The sequence below is a fragment of the Salvelinus fontinalis genome, chromosome 22 (assembly GCF_029448725.1).
Source record: "Salvelinus fontinalis isolate EN_2023a chromosome 22, ASM2944872v1, whole genome shotgun sequence".
Classification (NCBI taxonomy): Eukaryota; Metazoa; Chordata; class Actinopteri; order Salmoniformes; family Salmonidae; genus Salvelinus; species Salvelinus fontinalis.
The window spans coordinates 36953798-36979014 of record NC_074686.1 but is presented as its reverse complement, the minus strand read 5'-3'; the positions used below and the strand labels follow the sequence as shown (position 1 = coordinate 36979014).

General features: G+C 45.6%; 2 protein-coding genes across 2 annotated transcripts; one reads left to right on the top strand and one right to left on the bottom strand.

Annotated features, from left to right (window-relative positions):
• Positions 1-682: 682 nt before the first annotated feature.
• Positions 683-3247, bottom strand: polr1h (RNA polymerase I subunit H). Its single transcript, XM_055877338.1, has 5 exons — positions 3126-3247; positions 2771-2894; positions 1833-1933; positions 1223-1332; positions 683-1029 (listed from the first exon to the last, which is right to left on the bottom strand). The coding sequence occupies exons 1-5, from the start codon at positions 3222-3224 to the stop codon at positions 1005-1007; spliced, it is 459 nt and encodes a 152-aa protein (XP_055733313.1). The 5' UTR covers positions 3225-3247; the 3' UTR covers positions 683-1004.
• ddx39b (DEAD (Asp-Glu-Ala-Asp) box polypeptide 39B) lies at positions 3212-25217 on the top strand. The gene is made up of 11 exons (XM_055877337.1): positions 3212-3320; positions 6385-6596; positions 6993-7120; positions 7606-7698; positions 7809-7992; positions 8121-8239; positions 18019-18150; positions 18737-18846; positions 18981-19125; positions 22414-22561; positions 24672-25217. Exons 2-11 carry the CDS (start codon positions 6386-6388, stop codon positions 24686-24688), a joined length of 1287 nt encoding a protein of 428 aa, XP_055733312.1. The 5' UTR covers positions 3212-3320; position 6385; the 3' UTR covers positions 24689-25217.

The window sequence follows — 25217 nt, the reverse complement described above, 5'->3', positions numbered from 1 at the left end:
CATATTATAAAGTTAGTTTAATAGGATTGTTAAATGGACTGATTCTGCACATGTAGACAGCCAAACATGTGGCCGGATGGTTGTACAACCAACCGGTCCATGATCTCAGGGCTCAACTCTTTCAGATACTCATGGAGGTTCTTGCATTGTAACTTCACGCACAGCTTCATCTTCTGCCGAGGACAAGAAGAAGAGGGAGAGGATTGGTAGTTGCTCCTCCTCTAGCATAGCTAGACTCATGACGTAAGTCTGATGAATAGAACGTTGGCTAGCTATTGCAAGGTTGAAAGTGTGTTTACACGGGATTTTGTGGTTCAAACATGCATTTTACATCCCCCAAAAATTATCAAGGAGAATGTTTTACCTGAGGGTTATCAGAAATGGCCTAAATAATTCCTAACAAATTCAGCATCTTCCAAGTCTACAAAAAGGTAATGGCAGCCATGTTGGATGGCCACGTGATTCAGACCTCCACAAGGGGAGCCTTCAGATTGGAGAAAATACTTTTGCTGCACTCAACATCACAGTGAAATGTAAATGTAGTATTTTTACTTAAATAAAGACAAACAAAATTATATTGTTAATATACACATTTGTAAACATTATGTATGTTGAGGCAAATTCACGGTCATTACCTGACATCGTTGACAAATGGTAGAAAGGAGAAAAGCAACCAAACATGTTCTAAAAGACAAATATTTTAATCACACTTGAAAATCTCTGCAGACAAACATCAGTATTCAAACCTCATTCAAAATGCTGCAGCTGCAATCTAACTGATGTAGCAAAGGCAGGCCATTGAAATGCTTAGCACCCCAGAGCGACTATCCTAAGCATCATTACAAGGAATGAAGCGCAAGGAATAGCATACCAATTGTGCTTTCTCCAATAAGATCTCAAGTTTGCATTACATAGATCAAACACATTCTTGTTTACAGACAAAAGAGAGGAGAAGAGAAGAATATTGAGTTCCAAGAGGAACGGGGAAGCATCTCGATCTCTTCTCAGGAGTCTTCTTTCTCCTGATATCTGAATGCATAAATTAAATCATAATAAGTAACATATTCAGTCATAAGTAAGCAGGTGGACTACATACAGTTTGTGGGGTAAGTGCTTGTCACATTGTGGTGCAGAACAACATAAAAATGGAATAGATTGATGAATCTGGTGGTGAGAACAGGTCAGAATAGCCTTGTTGAATTGGTGTTTGAGTGAGATGTACCTGCAGTGTATACAGGTGAAGAAGACCGTCTGTCCTTCATCTGCAGATCTCATTTGTCTGGTGTGATAAACCATCCCTTCTTTATTGCAGCGAGAGCAGCGCCTGTCAATCTAGAATGCACGAGTTTGAGGAGGTTATAGAGAGAACATACATTGACCATTCCAGTGTTTTACTTGCTATAATGTATTTACTTTGCCACCATGGCCTTTTTTTTGTGTGGCTTCACCTCCCTTATCTCACCTCAATTGCTCACATTGTATATAGACTTATTTTTCTACTGTATTATTGACTCTATGTTTGTTTTACTCCATGTGTATCTCTGTGTTGTTGTATGTGTCGAACTGTTTTGCTTTATCTTGGCCAGGTTGCAATTGTAAATGAGAACTTGTTCTCAACTTGCCTACCTGGTTAAATAAAGGTGAAAAAAACCCCCAAAAAACACGGTTATGTTGTGTAGATTTCTAGAGGTTACAGACAGAACATACCCTAAATGGAGTATTGATAAAGTATACCATTACCCTGTCACGTCATGTTTCAATGTAATTTCCCTATTTTTAAATGGGACCATTGATCATTTATAAATAGGAACTTCATTGCAATGAATTCCTACCACAGCCCCCTTGAGTTCTGAGTCATCCTCCTCCACAGCAACAGAGGACCCTTCGAGAGGATTAAAGACAACAGAAGACCTGATCTCTTGACCTGAAAATTCTGAAAACGACGACACAAAAACATTGTTACATCATGGGTCACATACTTATGAAAATATCAAATTGATAAAGGAAACTGTCTGGTCCCAGATCGGTTTATTCTCTTGCCAACTCCATTGCTCATCATTGTCAAGCCAAACATGCATGATGATTTTTATTTAACCTTTATTTAACTAGGCAGGTCAGTTAAGAACAAATTCTTAATTGCACCAGTATTTCTACGTGCACATCACCATCTGCTCATCTATCACTCCAGTGTTAATTTGTTAAATTGTAATTACTTCGCTACTATGGCCTATTTATTGCCTTACCTCAGCACTCCATTTGCACACACTGTATACAGACTCTTTTTCTCCTATTGTGTTATTAACTGTACACTTGTTTATTCCATGTGTCACTCTGTGTTGTTGTTTATGTCGCACTGCTTTGCTTTATCTTGGCCAGGTCGCCGTTGTAAATGAGAACTTGTTCTCAACTAGCTTACGTGGTTAAATAAAGGTGAAATAAAATGTACAATGACGGTCTACACCGGCCAAACCCGGACGATGCTGTGCCAATTGTGCGCCGCCCTATGGGACTCCCAATCACGGCCGGTTGTGATACAGCACGGAATCAAACCGGGGTCTGTTGTGACGCCTCAAGCACTGAAACGTAGTGCCTTAGACCGCTGTGCCACTCGGGGGCCCCGAGGTGACAAGCAATTGGCATGAAAGCACAAACAGACTGGTCCTCAGGCTAGTTGTAGCCCCCTTTGGATAACGACTCTGTCTGTTAGTAGGCTACAACATTATTTATAACAGGGACATTTAACTGATGACAACAAACAACCCATCCTCACCGGTGACAGGTAAACTGAATGCACAGCGGGGACAGGAGACTGTGTCCTGCAGCCCAGGTAGAGGCAGTACGTTCCCACACTCAGGACAGAAGTTGGGATCTCCACTGAAACACGACATCACTGGCTATGGGGGGGAAAGTATTTCAGTAAACAATGTCAGCAACCTTTTGGGGGTTGGCCATAAGATACAGTTAGGTTAGTTAGTCACGTTGCTTGCTAGCCGGCCACTTATTTAGCTAGCCCGTCAACACGTGTTTAGCTAATACTGTACTTATTTAAAAAAATGTGTACACATCACTAGCTGTCAAACAAAAATGTATCCCGATACCACTTTCAGCGCAGTTCCCAATCTCACCTTCTTAGTAAACCTCGATGTTAGAGAACGTTTCCGAAGTGTTGTTATTTTTCGTGAAAAAAATCCTAGCCAAATGTGCAGGTCGCAGTTCTTGGACATTCAACGCATGCTCACAGTCGCACGTTGATTACGTATTACAAAAACGATAGCTCTCATTTGCAAACGCTCTAGATACATTTCTTCACAACGAATAAGGTAAACAATGCTCACTAGGAATATTTATTTAATATGTATTTATTGTCTGTACATTTTCCATGTTGCACATCGTGTAGAATAGCTAGCTAGAAAGCTTGTCAAGCTTAAGAAGCTAGCTAGACCAGCCAACTCATGAGTCGTGTTTGCTACCCAGCTAGCTAACGTTACTCATGTTGACACACGTGATAAGCTAACAGCCCAAATTAATAGCGTTAGTTACGAGTACATTTACTTATTTCATTCCACATCTTGTCATAAATAGAAATGAAGATGGCATGAAATGAATCTTGTTTTTCTAACCCTCTCATCATTATCAGCATCATCACCACAGTTTAGCATCAAATGAAAGTTATGGCCGCGTAACGTTAGCTACACAGATTTGTAGGTGCAGCGAAATGTTTGTTTCTAGCTCCAACAGTGCAGTAATAATAGCTAGCAATAAAAAACAAATACACACATAATACAAAAAAATATCAGAGTCCGGAATATAGATATGATGTGTATATATACATAGGGGCTCCCGAGTGGCGCAGCGGTCTAAGGCACTGCATCTCAGTACAAGAGGCGTCACTACAGTACCTGGTTCCGGCCGTGTTTGGGAGTCCCATAGGGCGGCGCACAATTGGCCCAGCGTTGTCCGCGTTTGGCCAGGGTAGGCCCTCATTGTAAATAGGAATTTGTTAACTGGCTTGCCTAGTTAAATAAATAAAACTATATATATATATATATATATATATATATATATATATAATGGTGTGTATGGACAGTATATGAATATAAAAGGTGTGTACAACAATAGTTATATGGGATGAGCCATGACTACAATACAGTATAAATGTAACAGTTTAACTTTACGTCCGTTCCCTCGTGCGAACCAGGGACCCTCTGCACACATCAACAACAGTCACCCACGAAGCATCGTTACCCATCGCTCCACAAAAGCCGCAGCCCTTGCAGAGCAAGGGGAATCACTACTTCAAGGTCTCAGAGCAAGTGACGTCACCGATTGAAAGGCTGCTAGCGCGCACCACCGCTAACTAGCTAGCCATTTCACATTGGTTACATCCACCCCCCTTTCGACCTCCTCCTTTTCCGCAGCAACCATTGATCCGGGTCACGGCACCAATGTAACAGTTTAACTTTACGTCCGTTCCCTCGCCCCGACCCGGGCGCGAACCAGGGACCCTCTGCACACATCAGTGTTGTTACGTTACAGCCTTATTTTAAAATAGTATTTTTCCTCATCAATCTACACACAATATCCCATAATGACAATGTGAAACAAGTTTAGACATTTTTTCAACCAAAAAAAAAAAACTTAAATATCGTATTTACGTAAATATTCAGACCCTTTGCTATGAGACTCGAAATTGAGCTCAAGCGCAGCGGTCTAAGGCACTGAATCTCAGTGCTAGAAGCATCACTACAGACCGTGGTTCGATTCCAGGCTGTATCGCAACCGGCCGTGATTGGGAGTCCCATAGGGCGGCGCACAATTGTCGTCCGGTAGGCCGTCATTGTAAATAAGAATTTGTTCTTTAACTGACTTGCCTAGTTAAATAAAATTCCATTGATTATCCTTGATGTTTCTACAACTTTATTGCAGTCCACCTGTGGTAAATTCAATTGATTGGACATGATTTGGAAAGCCACACACCTGTCTATATAAGGTCCCACAGTTGACAGTGCATGTCAGATCAAAAACCAAGCCATGAGGTCGAAGGAATTGTCCGTAGAGCTCCGAGACAGGATTGTGTCGAGGCACAGATCTGGGGAAGGGTACCAACAATTTTTTTTGCAGCATTTGAAGGTCCCTAAGAACACAGTGGCCTCAAATTCTTAAATGGAAGACGTTTAGAACCACTGAAACTCTTCCTAGAGCTGGCCACCCGGCTAAACTGAGCAATCAGGGGAGAAGGGCCTTGGTCAGGGAGGTGACCAAGAACCCGATGGTCACTCTGACAGAGCTCCAGAGTTCCTCTGTGGAGATGAGAGAACCTTCCAGAAGGACAACCACCTCTGCAGCACTCCACCAATCAGGCCATTATGCTAGAGTGGCCAGACGGAAGCCACTCCTCGGTAAAAGGCACATGACGGCCCGCTTGGAGTTTGCCAAAAGGCCCCTAAAGGACTCTCAGACCATGAGAAACAAGATTCTCTGGTCTGATGAAACCAACATTGAACTCTTTGGCGTAAATGCCAAGCGTCATGTCTGGAGGAAACCTGGCACCATCTCTCAGGTGAAGCATGGTGGATGCAGCATCATGCTCTGGGGATGTTTTTTAGAGGTACGGACTGGGAGACTAGTCAGGATTGAGGTAAAGATGAACGAAGCAAATTACAGAGAGATCCTTGATGAAACCTGCTCCAGAGCGCTCAGGACCTCAGACTGGGGGCGAAGGTTCACCTTCCAACAGGACAACAACCCTAAGCACACAGACAAGACAATGCAGGACTGGCTTTGGGACAAGTCTCTGAATATCCTTGAGTGGCCCAGCCAGAGCCCGGACTTGAACCCGAACTAACATCTCTGCAGAGACCTGAATGTTGCTGTGCAGCAACGCTCCCCATCCAACCTGATAGAGCTTGAGAGGATCTGCAGAGAAGAATGGGAGAAACTATATTTCAGTTTATTTTTTATTTCTTAAACCTGTTTTTGCCTTGTCATTGTGGGGTATTGTGTGTAGATTGATGAGGGTGGAAAAAACGATTTAAATACATTTTAGAATAAGGTTGTAACAAAATAACGCAACAAAATGTGGAAAAAGGGTTCTGAATACTTTCCGAATGCACTGTAGGTTGAAAGTGTCTTCTTGTTATGTAGTGACAGGTTGATGGGACAACACCGCTTATGACTATTTCTCTGTCTCTGTCTGTCTGTTTGTATCTCTCTCTCTATCTCTCTCTATTTCTCTATCGCTATTTCTCTATCTCTATTACTCTCTCTCTCTCTATTTCTCTATATCTCTATTTCTCTCTCTCTATTTCTCTATCTCTCTTTCTCTCTCTCTATCTACCTCTATTTCTCTCTCTATTTCTCTATCTCTCTCTATCTACCTGGCAGGATGACTGAGCAGGATGTGGAGAATGAGCTCTTGGACTATGAGGAGGAGGATGTGGTGGGAGATCTATCAGGAGGGGACATTCTGTCCATTAAAAAAGAGCGTGTGAAGGGTTCCTATGTGTCCATCCATTCGTCTGGGTTTAGAGACTTCCTGTTGAAGCCCGAGCTGCTGAGGGCGATAGTGGACTGTGGCTTTGAGCATCCCTCTGAGGGTGAGTAGTACAAGTTAGGTTATTACCAGGGGCAGCACACCACATCACAGAGATCACAGATCTGGGTCGTATTCATTAGTGCACACTGTAGCAAAATGTTTTGCAATGGAAAATGCTTCACACGAAACTGAGGGTTTCTTATTGGTCATGTAGTTCAGGTAGGTCCCTTTCTGTTTCCGCCTGTTTGGTTCCTAGTGAATATAGCCCATCTTCAAGACAAAATGCCACGATTAATCATGTCAAAGTACTGTATCAACTTTCAAACTATAATCAGGAGGTAATAGCATCATGATTTGGTACATTGTGTTTTTGATTTAGTTGGTTTTGAAGTAATTACTATACCATTTATTAACATTAATATTCATTCATAATTTTGTATGAATATTTTCCTTTCAGTTCAACATGAGTGCATCCCTCAGGCCATCCTGGGTATGGATGTGCTGTGCCAGGCTAAGTCTGGTATGGGCAAGACGGCCGTGTTTGTCCTGGCCACCCTACAGCAGCTGGAGCCTGTCACTGGACAAGTAATCTCTCTCTCTCTCTCTCTCTCTCACCCTCCCTCCCGCTCTCTCTCCCTTTCTCCTCTCTTTTTCTCTCTCTCTCTCACCCTCCCTCCCGCTCTCTCTCTCCCTTTCTCCTCTCTTTTTCTCTTCTCTCTCACCCTCCCTCCCGCTCTCTCTCCCTTTCTCCTCTCTTTTTCTCTCGCTCTCTCACCCTCCCTCCCGCTCTCTCTCCCTTTCTCCTCTCTTTTTCTCTTCTCTCTCTCACCCTCCCTCCCGCTCTCTCTCCCTTTCTCCTCTCTTTTTCTCTTCTCTCTCTCACCCTCCCTCCCGCTCTCTCTCATTCTCTCCCTTTCTCCTCTCCGTCAGTCTGTCACTCGTTGTCTTCTGGACTGTTTATAGAGCTAGCGTTGCTGTTGTTGTGGTCTTGGTTCATCAGTATCTGTGAAGTACTAAGCTTTCTAATGCAATAAACTACCCACCCTGGCCACCCTTCTCTCTTTGTTTAGGTGTCCGTGCTGGTGATGTGTCACACCCGAGAGCTGGCGTTTCAGATCAGCAAGGAGTATGAGAGATTCTCCAAGTACATGCCGACTATCAAGGTACACAAATGCCATTACCACCCTGACCCTCTTAACCTCCAGTCTGGATAATAACTACACAGTTCACAGTTCTTCCACCGCTGTTTTAATCTCCCCATCTCTCCCACCAGGTGGCAGTGTTCTTTGGTGGCCTGTCTATAAAGAAGGACGAGGAGGTGTTGAAGAAGGAGTGTCCCCATGTGGTGGTGGGGACGCCGGGGCGAATCCTGGCCCTGATCCGCAACAAGACCCTCAACCTGCGACACATCAAACACTTCATCCTGGACGAGTGTGACAAAATGTTGGAACAACTTGGTGAGTCTGAATCATTTGAAGATTGGACAGTACACCACTATAGATGAATCATCTACTCGTATTTACATTCTAGGAGATCTAACAACATTTACAAACAAGAAAAGAAAACCCCTCCCTTTCTCCCTCAGACATGCGCCGAGACGTCCAGGAGATATTCCGTCTGACCCCCCACGAGAAACAGGTCATGATGTTCAGCGCCACCCTGAGCAAAGAGATTCGCCCCGTCTGCCGAAAGTTCATGCAAGATGTAATTACACCTCCTCTCCTCCTGCGTCCACCACGCCTCTCCTTCCTCCACCACGCCTCTCCTTCCTCCACCTATCCCCCTGCTCTGCCTTGCCTGGCGGGAACGGGGGTAAAGGGGGGTGGAGGAGTTACCCCACGGCCCCCTGAGTCTGATATTGGAGACAGCGGTGTCTTTCTAGACGCCGAACAGTCCCACCTCTATAAGGAAAGTGACAGCCCACTGACATAGGAAGGCCTTAGTTCTATGCGGATGGCCTATGCTTGGTCACTAACACCATACGCTAGTAGTGTACTGCCTCACCTTTCACCAGAATGCCATGTGTTAATGGCGTCTCCTTTATAGACTAGCTTGTGCTGTTCAACTGAAATGTACGCCGTCTTTCTTCTTCATGAAGTTTAACACGGTCATCCAGGTGGAAATAGGTCCAGTTTTCAGTCGGTACGTTACGAATCTGACCTGCCTGATGTCACCATGCTGACCAGCCTATGCAGCATTTGTTAAACTATGCTTTCGTGTCAAAAGCAAGTTAAATAATCTTGTAATCTAGGCAAGAAAAAACAATTTGTCTCGACTAACTTTACACCTTTTATTTATGAAGGAAACTGTTCTCCCAGGTTGGTATGAGTGTGTACGCTCTGATCTAAGCTGCTCGTAAAACCCCCTGGTTCACTGCCCTGTCGTTCAGAGAGAGAGGGATCTCCCTGGAGCTGTAACCGCTCATTTGGCAAACGACGGGTACAAATCTCAGAGGAGAGAGAGAGCCTAATTAAATGTAAAGACAAAGTATCCCAAAGAACCTCAGTCAAACAAATAACACACGTGTAAAGAAATGAGGAGGAAAACTGACGAGCCAAGCTCTGGAGAGTGAAAGAAGGGGACGCTGCCTGGCTCTGGGTTGCTGTAGTTCCTTATGTGGACGCTGCCTGGCTCTCTGGGTCACTGTAGTTCATTATGTGGACGCTCTCTGGGTCGCTGTAATTCATTATGTGGACGCTGCCTGGCTCTCTGGGTCGCTGTAATTCATTATGTGGACGCTACCTGGCTCTCTGGGTCACTGAAATTCATTATGTGGACGCTGCCTGGCTCTCTGGGTCACTGTAGTTCATTATGTGGACGCTGCCTGGCTCTCTGGGTCGCTGTAGTTCATTATGTGGACGCTGCCTGGCTCTCTGGGTCACTGTAGTTCATTATGTGGACGCTGCCTGGCTCTCTGGGTCATTGTAGTTCATTATGTGGACGCTGCCTGGCTCTCTGGGTCACTGTAGTTCATTATGTGGACGCTGCCTGGCTCTCTGGGTCACTGTAGTTCATTATGTGGACGCTGCCTGGCTCTCTGGGTCACTGTAGTTCATTAGTTTCCCAACAAAGCGGAAGGACAAACAAAGCGCAGTGAAATTGCCTCGGTCCGCTGAGCCGTGCAAAAATTTCCCCATTACCTCTTTGTCAGCCAGTCTGCTTTAAAAAAATATAGATTTTATTTTTGCATTTTCCAATTAAGAACATTCAAAACAAAAGTGAAAAGATATTAGACAACAATAGGACAAAGTGAGAGTAACAGAGGAGCATAACCCCCCCCCCCAAAAAAAAATATATAATTAATATTAATAATTATTAATAAATAAGTCATAATAAAGGGGAGTGACAAGACAGAACACCCCGATGTGAAGAAAGGGGAGAGAGGGAGAGGAATGGTAGGGAAGTAATGTGGATTGAAGAGAGAAAAGAGGGAAATGTGACGGTACACAGAGCTGTCTGGTGTTACCATGAATCTAGACGGTCCACAGAGCTGTCTCGTGTTACCATGAATCTAGACGGTACACAGAGCTGTCTCTTGTTACCATGAATCTAGACGGTACACAGAGCTGTCTCTTGTTGCCATGAATCTAGACGGTCCACAGAGCTGTCTCTTGTTACCATGAATCTAGACGGTACACAGAGCTGTCTCTTGTTACCATGAATCTAGACGGTACACAGAGCTGTCTCTTGTTACCGTGAATCTAGACGGTACACAGAGCTGTCTCTTGTTACCGTGAATCTAGACGGTACACAGAGCTGTCTCTTGTTACCATGAATCTAGACGGTACACAGAGCTGTCTCTTGTTGCCATGAATCTAGACGGTCCACAGAGCTGTCTCTTGTTGCCATGAATCTAGACGGTACACAGAGCTGTTTCTTGTTGCCATGAATCTAGACGGTCCACAGAGCTGTCTCTTGTTGCCATGAATCTAGACGGTACACAGAGCTGTCTCTTGTTACCATGAATCTAGACGGTACACAGAGCTGTCTCTTGTTACCATGAATCTAGACGGTCCACAGAGCTGTCTGGTGTTACCATGAATCTAGACGGTACACAGAGCTGTCTCTTGTTACCATGAATCTAGACGGTACACAGAGCTGTCTGGTGTTACCATGAATCTAGACGGTACACAGAGCTGTCTGGTGTTACCATGAATCTAGACGGTACACTGAGCTGTCTCTTGTTACCATGAATCTAGACGGTACACAGAGCTGTCTCGTGTTACCATGAATCTAGACGGTACACAGAGCTGTCTCGTGTTACTGTGAATCTAGACGGTACACAGAGCTGTCTCTTGTTACCATGAATCTAGACGGTCCACAGAGCTGTCTCTTGTTACCATGAATCTAGACGGTACACAGAGCTGTCTCTTGTTGCCATGAATCTAGACGGTACACAGAGCTGTCTCTTGTTACCATGAATCTAGACGGTACACAGAGCTGTCTCTTGTTACCATGAATCTAGACGGTACACAGAGCTGTCTCTTGTTACCATGAATCTAGACGGTACACAGAGCTGTCTCTTGTTACTAGGATCTCTAGACGGTCCACAGAGCTGTCTCTTGTTACCATGAATCTAGACGGTACACAGAGCTGTCTCTTGTTACCATGAATCTAGACGGTCCACAGAGCTGTCTCTTGTTGCCATGAATCTAGACGGTACACAGAGCTGTCTCTTGTTACCATGAATCTAGACGGTACACAGAGCTGTCTCTTGTTACCATGAATCTAGACGGTACACAGAGCTGTCTGGTGTTACCATGAATCTAGACGGTACACAGAGCTGTCTCTTGTTACCATGAATCTAGACGGTCCACAGAGCTGTCTCGTGTTACCATGAATCTAGACGGTACACAGAGCTGTCTCTTGTTACCATGAATCTAGACGGTACACAGAGCTGTCTCTTGTTACCATGAATCTAGACGGTACACAGAGCTGTCTCTTGTTACCATGAATCTAGACGGTCCACAGAGCTGTCTCTTGTTACCATGAATCTAGACGGTACACAGAGCTGTCTCTTGTTACCATGAATCTAGACGGTACACAGAGCTGTCTCTTGTTACTAGGATCTCTAGACGGTCCACAGAGCTGTCTCTTGTTACCATGAATCTAGACGGTACACAGAGCTGTCTCTTGTTACCATGAATCTAGACGGTCCACAGAGCTGTCTCTTGTTGCCATGAATCTAGACGGTACACAGAGCTGTCTCTTGTTACCATGAATCTAGACGGTACACAGAGCTGTCTCTTGTTACCATGAATCTAGACGGTACACAGAGCTGTCTGGTGTTACCATGAATCTAGACGGTACACAGAGCTGTCTCTTGTTACCATGAATCTAGACGGTCCACAGAGCTGTCTCGTGTTACCATGAATCTAGAGGGTACACAGAGCTGTCTGGTGTTACCATGAATCTAGACGGTCCACAGAGCTGTCTCTTGTTACCATGAATCTAGACGGTACACAGAGCTGTCTCGTGTTACCGTGAATCTAGACGGTACACAGAGCTGTCTCTTGTTGCCGTGAATCTAGACGGTACACAGAGCTGTCTCTTGTTACCATGAATCTAGACGGTACACAGAGCTGTCTGGTGTTACCATGAATCTAGACGGTACACAGAGCTGTCTCTTGTTACCATGAATCTAGACGGTCCACAGAGCTGTCTCGTGTTACCATGAATCTAGACGGTACACAGAGCTGTCTCTTGTTACCATGAATCTAGACGGTACACAGAGCTGTCTGGTGTTACCATGAATCTAGACGGTACACAGAGCTGTCTCTTGTTACCATGAATCTAGACGGTCCACAGAGCTGTCTCGTGTTACCATGAATCTAGAGGGTACACAGAGCTGTCTCTTGTTACCGTGAATCTAGACGGTACACAGAGCTGTCTCTTGTTACCATGAATTTAGACGGTACACAGAGCTGTCTCTTGTTGCCATGAATCTAGACGGTCCACAGAGCTGTCTCTTGTTGCCATGAATCTAGACGGTACACAGAGCTGTTTCTTGTTGCCATGAATCTAGACGGTCCACAGAGCTGTCTCTTGTTGCCATGAATCTAGACGGTACACAGAGCTGTCTCTTGTTACCATGAATCTAGACGGTCCACAGAGCTGTCTCTTGTTACCATGAATCTAGACGGTCCACAGAGCTGTCTGGTGTTACCATGAATCTAGACGGTACACAGAGCTGTCTCTTGTTACCATGAATCTAGACGGTACACAGAGCTGTCTGGTGTTACCATGAATCTAGACGGTACACAGAGCTGTCTGGTGTTACCATGAATCTAGACGGTACACTGAGCTGTCTCTTGTTACCATGAATCTAGACGGTACACAGAGCTGTCTCGTGTTACCATGAATCTAGACGGTACACAGAGCTGTCTCGTGTTACTGTGAATCTAGACGGTACACAGAGCTGTCTCTTGTTACCATGAATCTAGACGGTCCACAGAGCTGTCTCTTGTTACCATGAATCTAGACGGTACACAGAGCTGTCTCTTGTTGCCATGAATCTAGACGGTACACAGAGCTGTCTCTTGTTACCATGAATCTAGACGGTACACAGAGCTGTCTCTTGTTACCATGAATCTAGACGGTCCACAGAGCTGTCTCTTGTTACCATGAATCTAGACGGTACACAGAGCTGTCTCTTGTTACCATGAATCTAGACGGTACACAGAGCTGTCTCTTGTTACTAGGATCTCTAGACGGTCCACAGAGCTGTCTCTTGTTACCATGAATCTAGACGGTACACAGAGCTGTCTCTTGTTACCATGAATCTAGACGGTCCACAGAGCTGTCTCTTGTTGCCATGAATCTAGACGGTACACAGAGCTGTCTCTTGTTACCATGAATCTAGACGGTACACAGAGCTGTCTCTTGTTACCATGAATCTAGACGGTACACAGAGCTGTCTGGTGTTACCATGAATCTAGACGGTACACAGAGCTGTCTCTTGTTACCATGAATCTAGACGGTCCACAGAGCTGTCTCGTGTTACCATGAATCTAGAGGGTACACAGAGCTGTCTGGTGTTACCATGAATCTAGACGGTCCACAGAGCTGTCTCTTGTTACCATGAATCTAGACGGTACACAGAGCTGTCTCGTGTTACCGTGAATCTAGACGGTACACAGAGCTGTCTCTTGTTGCCGTGAATCTAGACGGTACACAGAGCTGTCTCTTGTTACCATGAATCTAGACGGTACACAGAGCTGTCTCTTGTTACCATGAATCTAGACGGTCCACAGAGCTGTCTCTTGTTACCATGAATCTAGACGGTACACAGAGCTGTCTCTTGTTACCATGAATCTAGACGGTACACAGAGCTGTCTCTTGTTGCCATGAATCTAGACGGTACACAGAGCTGTCTCTTGTTACCATGAATCTAGACGGGCCACAGAGCTGTCTCTTGTTACCGTGAATCTAGACGGTACACAGAGCTGTCTCTTGTTACCATGAATCTAGACGGTCCACAGAGCTGTCTCTTGTTACCGTGAATCTAGACGGTCCACAGAGCTGTCTCTTGTTACCATGAATCTAGACGGTACACAGAGCTGTCTCTTGTTACTAGGATCTCTAGACGGTCCACAGAGCTGTCTCTTGTTACCATGAATCTAGACGGTACACAGAGCTGTCTCTTGTTACCATGAATCTAGACGGTACACAGAGCTGTCTCGTGTTACCATGAATCTAGACGGTCCACAGAGCTGTCTCTTGTTACCATGAATCTAGACGGTCCACAGAGCTGTCTCTTGTTACCATGAATCTAGACGGTCCACAGAGCTGTCTCTTGTTACCATGAATCTAGACGGTACACAGAGCTGTCTCTTGTTACCATGAATCTAGACGGTACACAGAGCTGTCTCGTGTTACCATGAATCTAGACGGTCCACAGAGCTGTCTCGTGTTACCATGAATCTAGACGGTCCACAGAGCTGTCTCTTGTTACCATGAATCTAGACGGTACACAGAGCTGTCTCTTGTTACTAGGATCTCTAGACGGTCCACAGAGCTGTCTCTTGTTACCATGAATCTAGACGGTACACAGAGCTGTCTCTTGTTACCATGAATCTAGACTGTCCACAGAGCTGTCTCTTGTTACTAGGATTTCTAGACGGTCCACAGAGCTGTCTCTTGTTACCGTGAATCTAGACGGTCCACAGAGCTGTCTCTTGTTACCATGAATCTAGACGGTACACAGAGCTGTCTCATGTTGCCATGAATCTAGACGGTACACAGAGCTGTCTCTTGTTGCCATGAATCTAGACGGTACACAGAGCTGTCTCGTGTTACCGTGAATCTAGACGGTCCACAGAGCTGTCTCGTGTTACCATGAATCTAGACGGTACACAGAGCTGTCTCTTGTTACCATGAATCTAGACGGGCCACAGAGCTGTCTCGTGTTACCATGAATCTAGACGGTACACAGAGCTGTCTCTTGTTACCATGAATCTAGACGGTACACAGAGCTGTCTGGTGTTACCATGAATCTAGACGGTACACAGAGCTGTCTCTTGTTACCATGAATCTAGACGGTCCACAGAGCTGTCTCGTGTTACCATGAATCTAGAGGGTACACAGAGCTGTCTCTTGTTACCGTGAATCTAGACGGTACACAGAGCTGTCTCTTGTTACCATGAATTTAGACGGTACACAGAGCTGTCTCTTGTTGCCATGAATCTAGACGGTCCACAGAGCTGTCTCTTGTTGCCATGAATCTAGACGGTACACAGAGCTGTTTCTTGTTGCCATGAATCTAGACGGTCCACAGAGCTGTCTCTTGTTGCCATGAATCTAGACGGTACACAGAGCTGTCTCTTGTTACCATGAATCTAGACGGTCCACAGAGCTGTCTCTTGTTACCATGAATCTAGACGGTCCACAGAGCTGTCTGGTGTTACCATGAATCTAGACGGTACACAGAGCTGTCTCTTGTTACCATGAATCTAGACGGTACACAGAGCTGTCTGGTGTTACCATGAATCTAGACGGTACACAGAGCTGTCTGGTGTTACCATGAATCTAGACGGTACACTGAGCTGTCTCTTGTTACCATGAATCTAGACGGTACACAGAGCTGTCTCGTGTTACCATGAATCTAGACGGTACACAGAGCTGTCTCGTGTTACTGTGAATCTAGACGGTACACAGAGCTGTCTCTTGTTACCATGAATCTAGACGGTCCACAGAGCTGTCTCTTGTTACCATGAATCTAGACGGTACACAGAGCTGTCTCTTGTTGCCATGAATCTAGACGGTACACAGAGCTGTCTCTTGTTACCATGAATCTAGACGGTACACAGAGCTGTCTCTTGTTACCATGAATCTAGACGGGCCACAGAGCTGTCTCTTGTTACCATGAATCTAGACGGGCCACAGAGCTGTCTCATGTTGCCATGAATCTACAATCGATGAGGTAACTCTGAAATTCTTGAAGAGGTAGCTAAGGGTAGAAGAGCCCCTTTGGTCATATGAAAAATAGACTATGAATAGAGAAGAGAAGAAAATCCAGGTCCCTAAAACCCTTCGCCTGGTAACAGGGCGACTAGGATTGAGAGGACACACTGAGTGAATGTTAGATGACTGATTGAGAGGACAGACTGAGTGAATGTTAGATGACAGTGTTTGAGAGGACAGACTGGGTGAATGTTAGATGACAGTGTTTGAGAGGACAGACTGAGTGAATGTTAGATGACAGTGTTTGAGAGGACAGACTAAGTGAATGTTAGATGACAGTGATTGAGAGGACAGACTGAGTGAATGTTAGATGACAGGGATTGAGAGGACAGACTGAATGAATGTTAGATGACAGTGTTTGAGAGGACAGACTGAGTGAATGTTAGATGACAGTGTTTGAGAGGACACACTGAGTGAATGTTAGATGACAGGGATTGAGATGACACACTGAGTGAATGTTAGATGACAGGGATTGAGAGGACACACTGAGTGAATGTTAGATGACAGGGATTGAGAGGACAGACTAAGTGAATGTTAGATGACAGCGATAATAAACTTGAGGATCATTTATATTAAATGTCATTGATGTAATCGGATTGATGATTAGTCATGTGTGATGCACAGCCTCCCAGTAAATGATGTCCCTGATTGGTCGTGTAGATCATCTAATTGACAGACTGTTTCCTCATTGTTTAGTTAGACACAGCTGTTGCCAGGGAGACCGAGTCAAAGTGGTGCGTAGATGAGTGTGTTGTGAAGATGAATCGATCTCACGTCAAGCGGAGCAGCCGTAGTTATTCCAAGGAGGACCAGGCTTTTTGTTTTAATGGACATTACAGCATTAATGTTTTACTTGTGGTTACGGTTTACAATAACTTGCAATTTCATCTGATCACTATGGCTTTTCATTTGACTTTTTTGTTGTTGTGTGGATAGTAGTGACTAGTGAGGGTGAGCGATGTCTGTTGCATTGGTATGGGAAATGGTGTCCTGTGTGTGTGTGTGTGGCTCGCCTGTTTGTTTGTCTGGGGGTGTATGGGGGTGTGTATGTGAACTTCAAACCTTTGGTGTCCCTCCAACTCCCCATCCCCTCTCTCTCTATTTCCCTGGATTTCATCATGTCTCTCTGATTCACCTCTTCCTGGTCACTTTAACCACTGCTCTCTGGGAACCTTTCACTTACTGTTTACTTTCCCTTCCCTCTTCTGAACGTGTATCAATCTACCGTATTACTATGTACATACAACTCCTCTGTCCCTCACAAACCTGTCCCTCACAAACCTGTCCCAACCATCCAAAACCCATCACAACACGTCAAATACTCTGTCAACCCCCCCCCCCCCCGTTAACTCTCCTCAAACATCCCCCCTTTCCTCCTACCAACCCCCCCCCCCCCCCCCCCGTTAACTCTCCTCAAACATCCCCCCTTTCCTCCTACCAACCCAACCCCCCCCCCGTTAACTCTCCTCAAACATCCCCCCTTTCCTCCTACCAACCCACCCCCCCCCCCCCCGTTAACTCTCCTCAAACATCCCCCCCTTTCCTCCTACCAACCCAACCCCCCCCATTAACTCTCCTCAAACATCCCCCCTTTCCTCCTACCAACCCAAACCCCCCCCCGTTAACTCTCCTCAAACATCCCCCCCTTTCCTCCTACCAACCCAACCCCCCCCCCCATTAACTCTCCTCAAACATCCCCCCCTTTCCTCCTACCAACCCAACCCCCCCCCCATTAACTCTCCTCAAACATCCCCCCTTTCCTCCTACCAACCCAAACCCCCCCCGTTAACTCTCCTCAAACATCCCCCCTTTCCTCCTACCAACCCAACCCCCCCCCCCGTTAACTCTCCTCAAACATCCCCCCTTTCCTCCTACCAACCAAAACGCCCCCCCGTTAACTCTCCTCACGCGTCTTCCTCATTCCCCTACCTTCCCTCCACACGCCTCACCCCTCCACTCTCCCTCTCCAACCCTCCTTCCCTCACCCTAACCCTGTCCCACCACTTGCTTGCTCCACCCAGCCGATGGAAATCTTTGTTGACGATGAGACCAAGCTGACTCTCCACGGGCTGCAGCAGTACTACGTCAAACTGAAGGACAACGAGAAGAACAGGAAGCTCTTTGATCTCCTCGACGTGCTGGAATTCAACCAGGTACTGGAATTAATTATGATGTTCAACCAGGTACTGGAATTAATTATGATGTTCAACCAGGTACTGGAATTAATTATGATGTTCAACCAGGTACTGGAATTAATTATAATATTCAACCAGGTAGTGGAATTAATTATAATATTCTACAGAGGTGTTCAACCAGGTAGTGGAATTATAATATTCTACAGAGGCACATGGCAGTAGAAACAGGAAGAAAGTAATTGCTAGCTGGGCAAGTTTTTGTATGTAAATAGTGTGTGTAGTCAACGTCTTAGTTCAACCAGGTTCTGTGTGTCATGTTCCACCGTGGTACAAGAAATTCAGGGAAAGCAAAAACGCTGACTAGACAAGTCAAATTTTGAAAATAAAAATGCAAATGACTAGTCAAATGTAGTGTGTGTTGTGGTGTTTCCACCTGGTGTGAAGTCCGTGCAGCGCTGTGTGGCTCTGGCCCAGTATGTATGTGTGTGTGTGTGTGTGTGTGTAGTGATATTATGTGTTATTATAGGTGGTGATCTTTGTGAAGTCCGTGCAGCGCTGTGTGGCTCTGGCCCAGTGTGTGTAGTGATATTATGTGTTATTATAGGTGGTGATCTTTGTGAAGTCCGTGCAGCGCTGTGTGGCTCTGGCCCAGCTGTTGGTTGAGCAGAACTTCCCGGCTATTGCCATCCACCGCGGGATGCCCCAGGAGGAACGGTACGTAGATAGTTGGTGTGTGGTTCTGTATTATATTGAACATGAATACTATAAGTGATTGATCTGGCATGGTCATTACCCATCTTTTTCTAAACTAATTCCACCCCCTCTTTCTCCCCAATCTCCTTCCCCAGTCTCTCTCGTTACCAACAATTTAAAGACTTCCAGAGACGTATCCTGGTGGCCACCAACCTGTTTGGCAGAGGGATGGACATCGAGAGGGTCAACATCGCCTTCAACTACGACATGCCAGAAGACTCTGACACGTACCTGCACAGGGTATGTCCCGTAGACTATGAGACTGTCCCGTAGACTATGAGACTGTCCCGTAGACTATGAGACTGTCCCGTAGACTATGAGACTGTCCCGTAGACTATGAGACTGTCCCGTAGACTATGAGACTGTCCCGTAGACTATGAGACTGTCCCGTAGACTGAGACTGTCCCGTAGACTATGAAAGACTGTCCCGTAGACTATGAAAGACTGTCCCGTAGACTATGAAAGACTGTCCCGTAGACTATGAAAGACTGTCCCGTAGACTATGAAAGACTGTCCCGTAGACTATGAAAGACTGTCCCGTAGACTATGAAAGACTGTCCCGTAGACTACGAAAGACTGTCCCGTAGACTACGAAAGACTGTCCCGTAGACTATGAAAAGACTGTCCCGTAGACTATGAAAGACTGTCCCGTAGACTACGAAAGACTGTCCCGTAGACTATGAAAGACTGTCCCGTAGACTATTAGACTGTCCCGTAGACTATGAAAAGACTGTCCCGTAGACTATTAGACTGTCCCGTAGACTATGAAAAGACTGTCCCGTAGACTATGAGACTGTCCCGTAGACTATGAAAGACTGTCCCGTAGACTATTAGACTGTCCCGTAGACTATTAGACTGTCCCGTAGACTATGAGACTGTCGAGTAGACTATGAAAGACTGTCCCGTAGACTATGAAAGACTGTCCCGTAGACTATGAAAAGACTGTCCCGTAGACTATGAAAGACTGTCCCGTAGATTATGAAGGACTGTCCCGTAGACTATGAAAGACTGTCCCGTAGACTATTAGACTGTCCCGTAGACTATTAGACTATCCCGTAGACTATTAGACTGTCCCGTAGACTATTAGACTGTCCCGTAGACTATGAAAGACTGTCCCGTAGACTATGAAAGACTGTCCCGTAGACTATTAGACTGTCCCGTAGACTATTAGACTGTCCCGTAGACTATTAGACTGTCCCGTAGACTATGAAAGACTGTCCCGTAGACTATGAAAAGACTGTCCCGTAGACTATGAAAGACTGTCCCGTAGACTATGAAAAGACTGTCCCGTAGATTATGAAAAGACTGTCCCGTAGATTATGAAAAGACTGTCCCGTAGACTATTAGACTGTCCCGTAGACTATGAAAGACTGTCCCGTAGACTATGAAAGACTGTCCCGTAGACTATGAAAGACTGTCCCGTAGACTATGAAAGACTGTCCCGTAGACTATGAAAAGACTGTCCCGTAGACTATGAAAGACTGTCCCGTAGACTATGAAAGACTGTCCCGTAGACTATTAGACTGTCCCGTAGACTATTAGACTGTCCCGTAGACTATTAGACTGTCCCGTAGACTATTAGACTGTCCCGTAGACTATTAGACTGTCCCGTAGACTATGAAAGACTGTCCCGTAGACTATTAGACTGTCCCGTAGACTATGAAAGACTGTCCCGTAGACTATGAAAGACTGTCCCGTAGACTATGAAAGACTGTCCCGTAGACTATGAAAGACTGTCCCGTAGACTATGAAAGACTGTCCCGTAGACTATGAAAGACTGTCCCGTAGACTATGAAAGACTGTCCCGTAGACTATGAAAGACTGTCCCGTAGACTATGAAAGACTGTCCCGTAGACTATTAGACTGTCCCGTAGACTATGAAAGACTGTCCCGTAGACTTTGAAAAGACTGTCCCGTAGACTATGAAAAGACTTTCCCGTAGACTGTCCCGTAGACTATGAAAGACTGTCCCGTAGACTATTAGACTGTCCCGTAGACTATTAGACTGTCCCGTAGACTATGAAAGACTGTCCCGTAGACTATGAAAGACTGTCCCGTAGACTATTAGACTGTCCCGTAGACTATGAAAGACTGTCCCGTAGACTATGAAAGACTGTCCCGTAGACTATGAAAGACTGTCCCGTAGACTATGAAAGACTGTCCCGTAGACTATGAAAGACTGTCTTGTAGACTATTAGACTGTCCCGTAGACTATGAAAGACTGTCCCGTAGACTATGAAAGACTGTCCCGTAGACTATTAGACTGTCCCGTAGACTATGAAAGACTGTCCCGTAGACTATTAAAGACTGTCCCGTAGACTATGAAAGACTGTCCCGTAGACTATGAAAAGACTGTCCCGTAGACTATTAAAGACTGTCCCGTAGACTATGAAAGACTGTCCCGTAGACTATGAAAGACTGCCCCGTAGACTATGAAAAGACTGTCCCGTAGACTATTAGACTGTCCCGTAGACTATTAGACTGTCCCGTAGACTATTAGACTGTCCCGTAGACTATGAAAAGACTGTCCCGTAGACTATGAAAAGACTGTCCCGTAGACTGTCCCGTAGACTATTAAAGACTGCCCCGTGGACTATGAAAAGACTGTCCCGTAGACTGTCCCGTAGACTATTAAAGACTGCCCCGTAGACTATGAAAAGACTGTCCCGTAGACTATTAGACTGTCCCGTAGACTATTAGACTGTCCCGTAGACTATGAAAAGACTGTCCCGTAGACTATGAAAGACTGCCCCGTAGACTATGAAAAGACTGTCCCGTAGACTATTAGACTGTCCCGTAGACTATTAGACTGTCCCGTAGACTATTAGACTGTCCCGTAGACTATGAAAAGACTGTCCCGTAGACTATGAAAAGACTGTCCCGTAGACTGTCCCGTAGACTATTAAAGACTGCCCCGTGGACTATGAAAAGACTGTCCCGTAGACTGTCCCGTAGACTATTAAAAACTGCCCCGTAGACTATGAAAAGACTGTCCCGTAGACTGTCCCGTAGACTATTAAAGACTGCCCCGTAGACTATGAAAAGACTGTCCCGTAGACTGTCCCGTAGACTATTAAAGACTGTCCCGTAGACTATGAAAAGACTGTCCCGTAGACTATTAGACTGTCCCGTAGACTATGAAAAGACTGTCCCGTAGACTATGAAAAGACTGTCCCGAAGACTGTCCCGTAGACTATTAGACTGTCCCGTAGACTATGAGACTGTCCCGTAGACTATTAGACTGTCCCGTAGACTATGAAAGACTGTCCCGTAGACTATGAAAAGACTGTCCCGTAGACTATGAAAAGACTGTCCCGTAGACTGTCCCATAGACTATGAAAGACTGTCTACTACTCGTGATGTAGATGAGTAATTCTGAGCCTCGCCTTGCTCAGCTGTATCCCCTCAAACACATACAGGTCGTTTTGTTAAAGGCCTCTTGTTTGTCCGTCTTACCGATAGCAGCATCATTAGGTTACTTGGTTATGAAGCCCTTTTTAAGTTGTTTGTGTGCGTCTTACTCATCAGGTTGCCAGGGCGGGCAGGTTTGGCACCAAAGGCCTGGCCATCACATTTGTGTCTGATGAGACGGATGCCCGTACTCTTAATGACGTCCAGGACCGGTTCGAGGTGAACATCAGCGAGCTGCCTGACGAGATCGACATCTCATCTTACAGTAAGTGCTGCTTAGTTCCAATCAGCCTTGGTTATCAGTGGATGATCTAGAGTATTTTATTTATTTATCCTTTATTTAACTAGGCAAGTCAGATTTTTTACCTTGTCAGCTCGCTAGTCCAACGCTCTAACCACTAGGCTACCTGCTGGTTACTAGTCCAACACTCTAACCACTAGGCTACCTGCTGGTTACTGGCCTAACACTCTAACCACTAGACTACCTGCTGGTTACTGGCCCAACACTCTAACCACTAGGCTACCTGCTGGTTACTGGCCCAACGCTCTAACCACTAGGCTACCTGCTGGTTACTAGTCCAACGCTCTAACCACTAGACTACCTGCTGGTTACTAGTCCAACGCTCTAACCACTAGGCTACATGCTGGTTACTAGTCCAACGCTCTAACCATTAGGCTACCTGCTGGTTACTAGTCCAACACTCTAACCACTAGGCTACCTGCTGGTTACTAGTCCAACGCTCTAACCACTAGGCTACATGCTGGTTACTAGTCCAACGCTCTAACCACTAGGCTACCTGCTGGTTACTAGTCCAACACTCTAACCACTAGACTACCTGCTGGTTACTAGTCCAACACTCTAACCACTAGGCTAAATGCTGGTTACTAGTCCAACACTCTAACCACTAGGCTACCTGCTGGTTACTGGCCCAACACTCTAACCACTAGGCTACCTGCTGGTTACTGGCCCAACACTCTAACCACTAGGCTACCTGCTGGTTACTGGCCCAACACTCTAACCACTAGGCTACCTGCTGGTTACTGGCCCAACACTCTAACCACTAGGCTACCTGCTGGTTACTGGCCCAACGCTCTAACCACTAGACTACCTGCTGGTTACTAGTCCAACACTCTAACCACTAGGCTACCTGCTGGTTACTGGCCCAACACTCTAACCACTAGGCTACCTGCTGGTTACTGGCCCAACGCTCTAACCACTAGACTACCTGCTGGTTACTAGTCCAACGCTCTAACCACTAGGCTACCTGCTGGTTACTGGCCCAACACTCTAACCACTAGGCTACCTGCTGGTTACTGGCCCAACGCTCTAACCACTAGACTACCTGCTGGTTACTAGTCCAACACTCTAACCACTAGGCTACCTGCTGGTTACTGGCCCAACGCTCTAACCACTAGACTACCTGCTGGTTACTAGTCCAACACTCTAACCACTAGACTACCTGCTGGTTACTGGCCCAACACTCTAACCACTAGGCTAAATGCTGGTTACTAGTCCAACGCTCTAACCACTAGGCTACCTGCTGGTTACTAGTCCGACGCTCTAACCACTAGGCTACCTGCTGGTTACTGGCCCAACACTCTAACCACTAGGCTAAATGCTGGTTACTAGTCCAACGCTCTAACCACTAGGCTACCTGCTGGTTACTAGTCCGACGCTCTAACCACTAGGCTACCTGCTGGTTACTAGTCCGACACTCTAACCACTAGGCTACCTGCTGGTTACTGGCCTAACACTCTAACCACTAGGCTACCTGCTGGTTACTGGCCCTAACGCTCTAACCACTAGGCTACCTGCTGGTTACTGGCCCTAACGCTCTAACCACTAGACTACCTGCTGGTTACTGGCCCTAACGCTCTAACCACTAGACTACCTGCTGGTTACTGGCCCTAACGCTCTAACCACTAGACTACCTGCTGGTTACTGGCCCAACGCTCTAACCACTAGGCTACCTGCTGGTTACTAGTCCAACACTCTAACCACTAGGCTACCTGCTGGTTACTAGTCCAACGCTCTAACCACTAGGCTACATGCTGGTTACTAGTCCAACACTCTAACCACTAGGCTACCTGCTGGTTACTAGTCCAACACTCTAACCACTAGGCTAAATGCTGGTTACTAGTCCAACACTCTAACCACTAGGCTACCTGCTGGTTACTAGTCCAACACTCTAACCACTAGGCTAAATGCTGGTTACTAGTCCAACACTCTAACCACTAGACTACCTGTCGCAGTAATCTGTTACTTAATAGGAAATGGATTATGTTAGAAACATCTGTATTTTATCAGTGGAGTATAGATCATCAAATGAATGTTTTTGCTTTAACTTGTCCTCTTTTACCTCCTGTCTTCTCAGTTGAACCAACCCGGTAAAGAAGACGAGATCTATTACCCAGCAGACATTGCATCCAGAATTGTGACTTATATTTGACCTTTTAACACTGATAACTAAAGGTCAAATCAACTATTATCCAATCAAACAGTACAATACAGTAAGAATTTCTTTAAATCTGCTGGCGTTCATTCATTCGCCCCCTAGAATGAATAAATTAGGACTACTGTGGAATAGCGCGTTCTGTGGATAGAAAAGTTTGGTTACATTGTCAGGCCTTTTCCCCATGCCATTTGTTTAATGATGTTAATATTGTTTGGTTGTATTTATATAGACTAGGTAGCTGTCACTGAATATTTGAGTTATTTATTTTTTAGCATTTTATTTACCTTGTCATTTGGATTGTGAATGCTGCATTTTATAGCCTGTGAAAATAGTCGACCCAGTTACCAAGCGGTAGTGTCTAGTGTGAAGGACAGAAGGAGGATGTTACATGGAAGGACTTGTAGAGAGACTCTAAACAAGCCCTGTTCTGCGCTCAATGTGGATTCATAAATATGTTTGACTCTA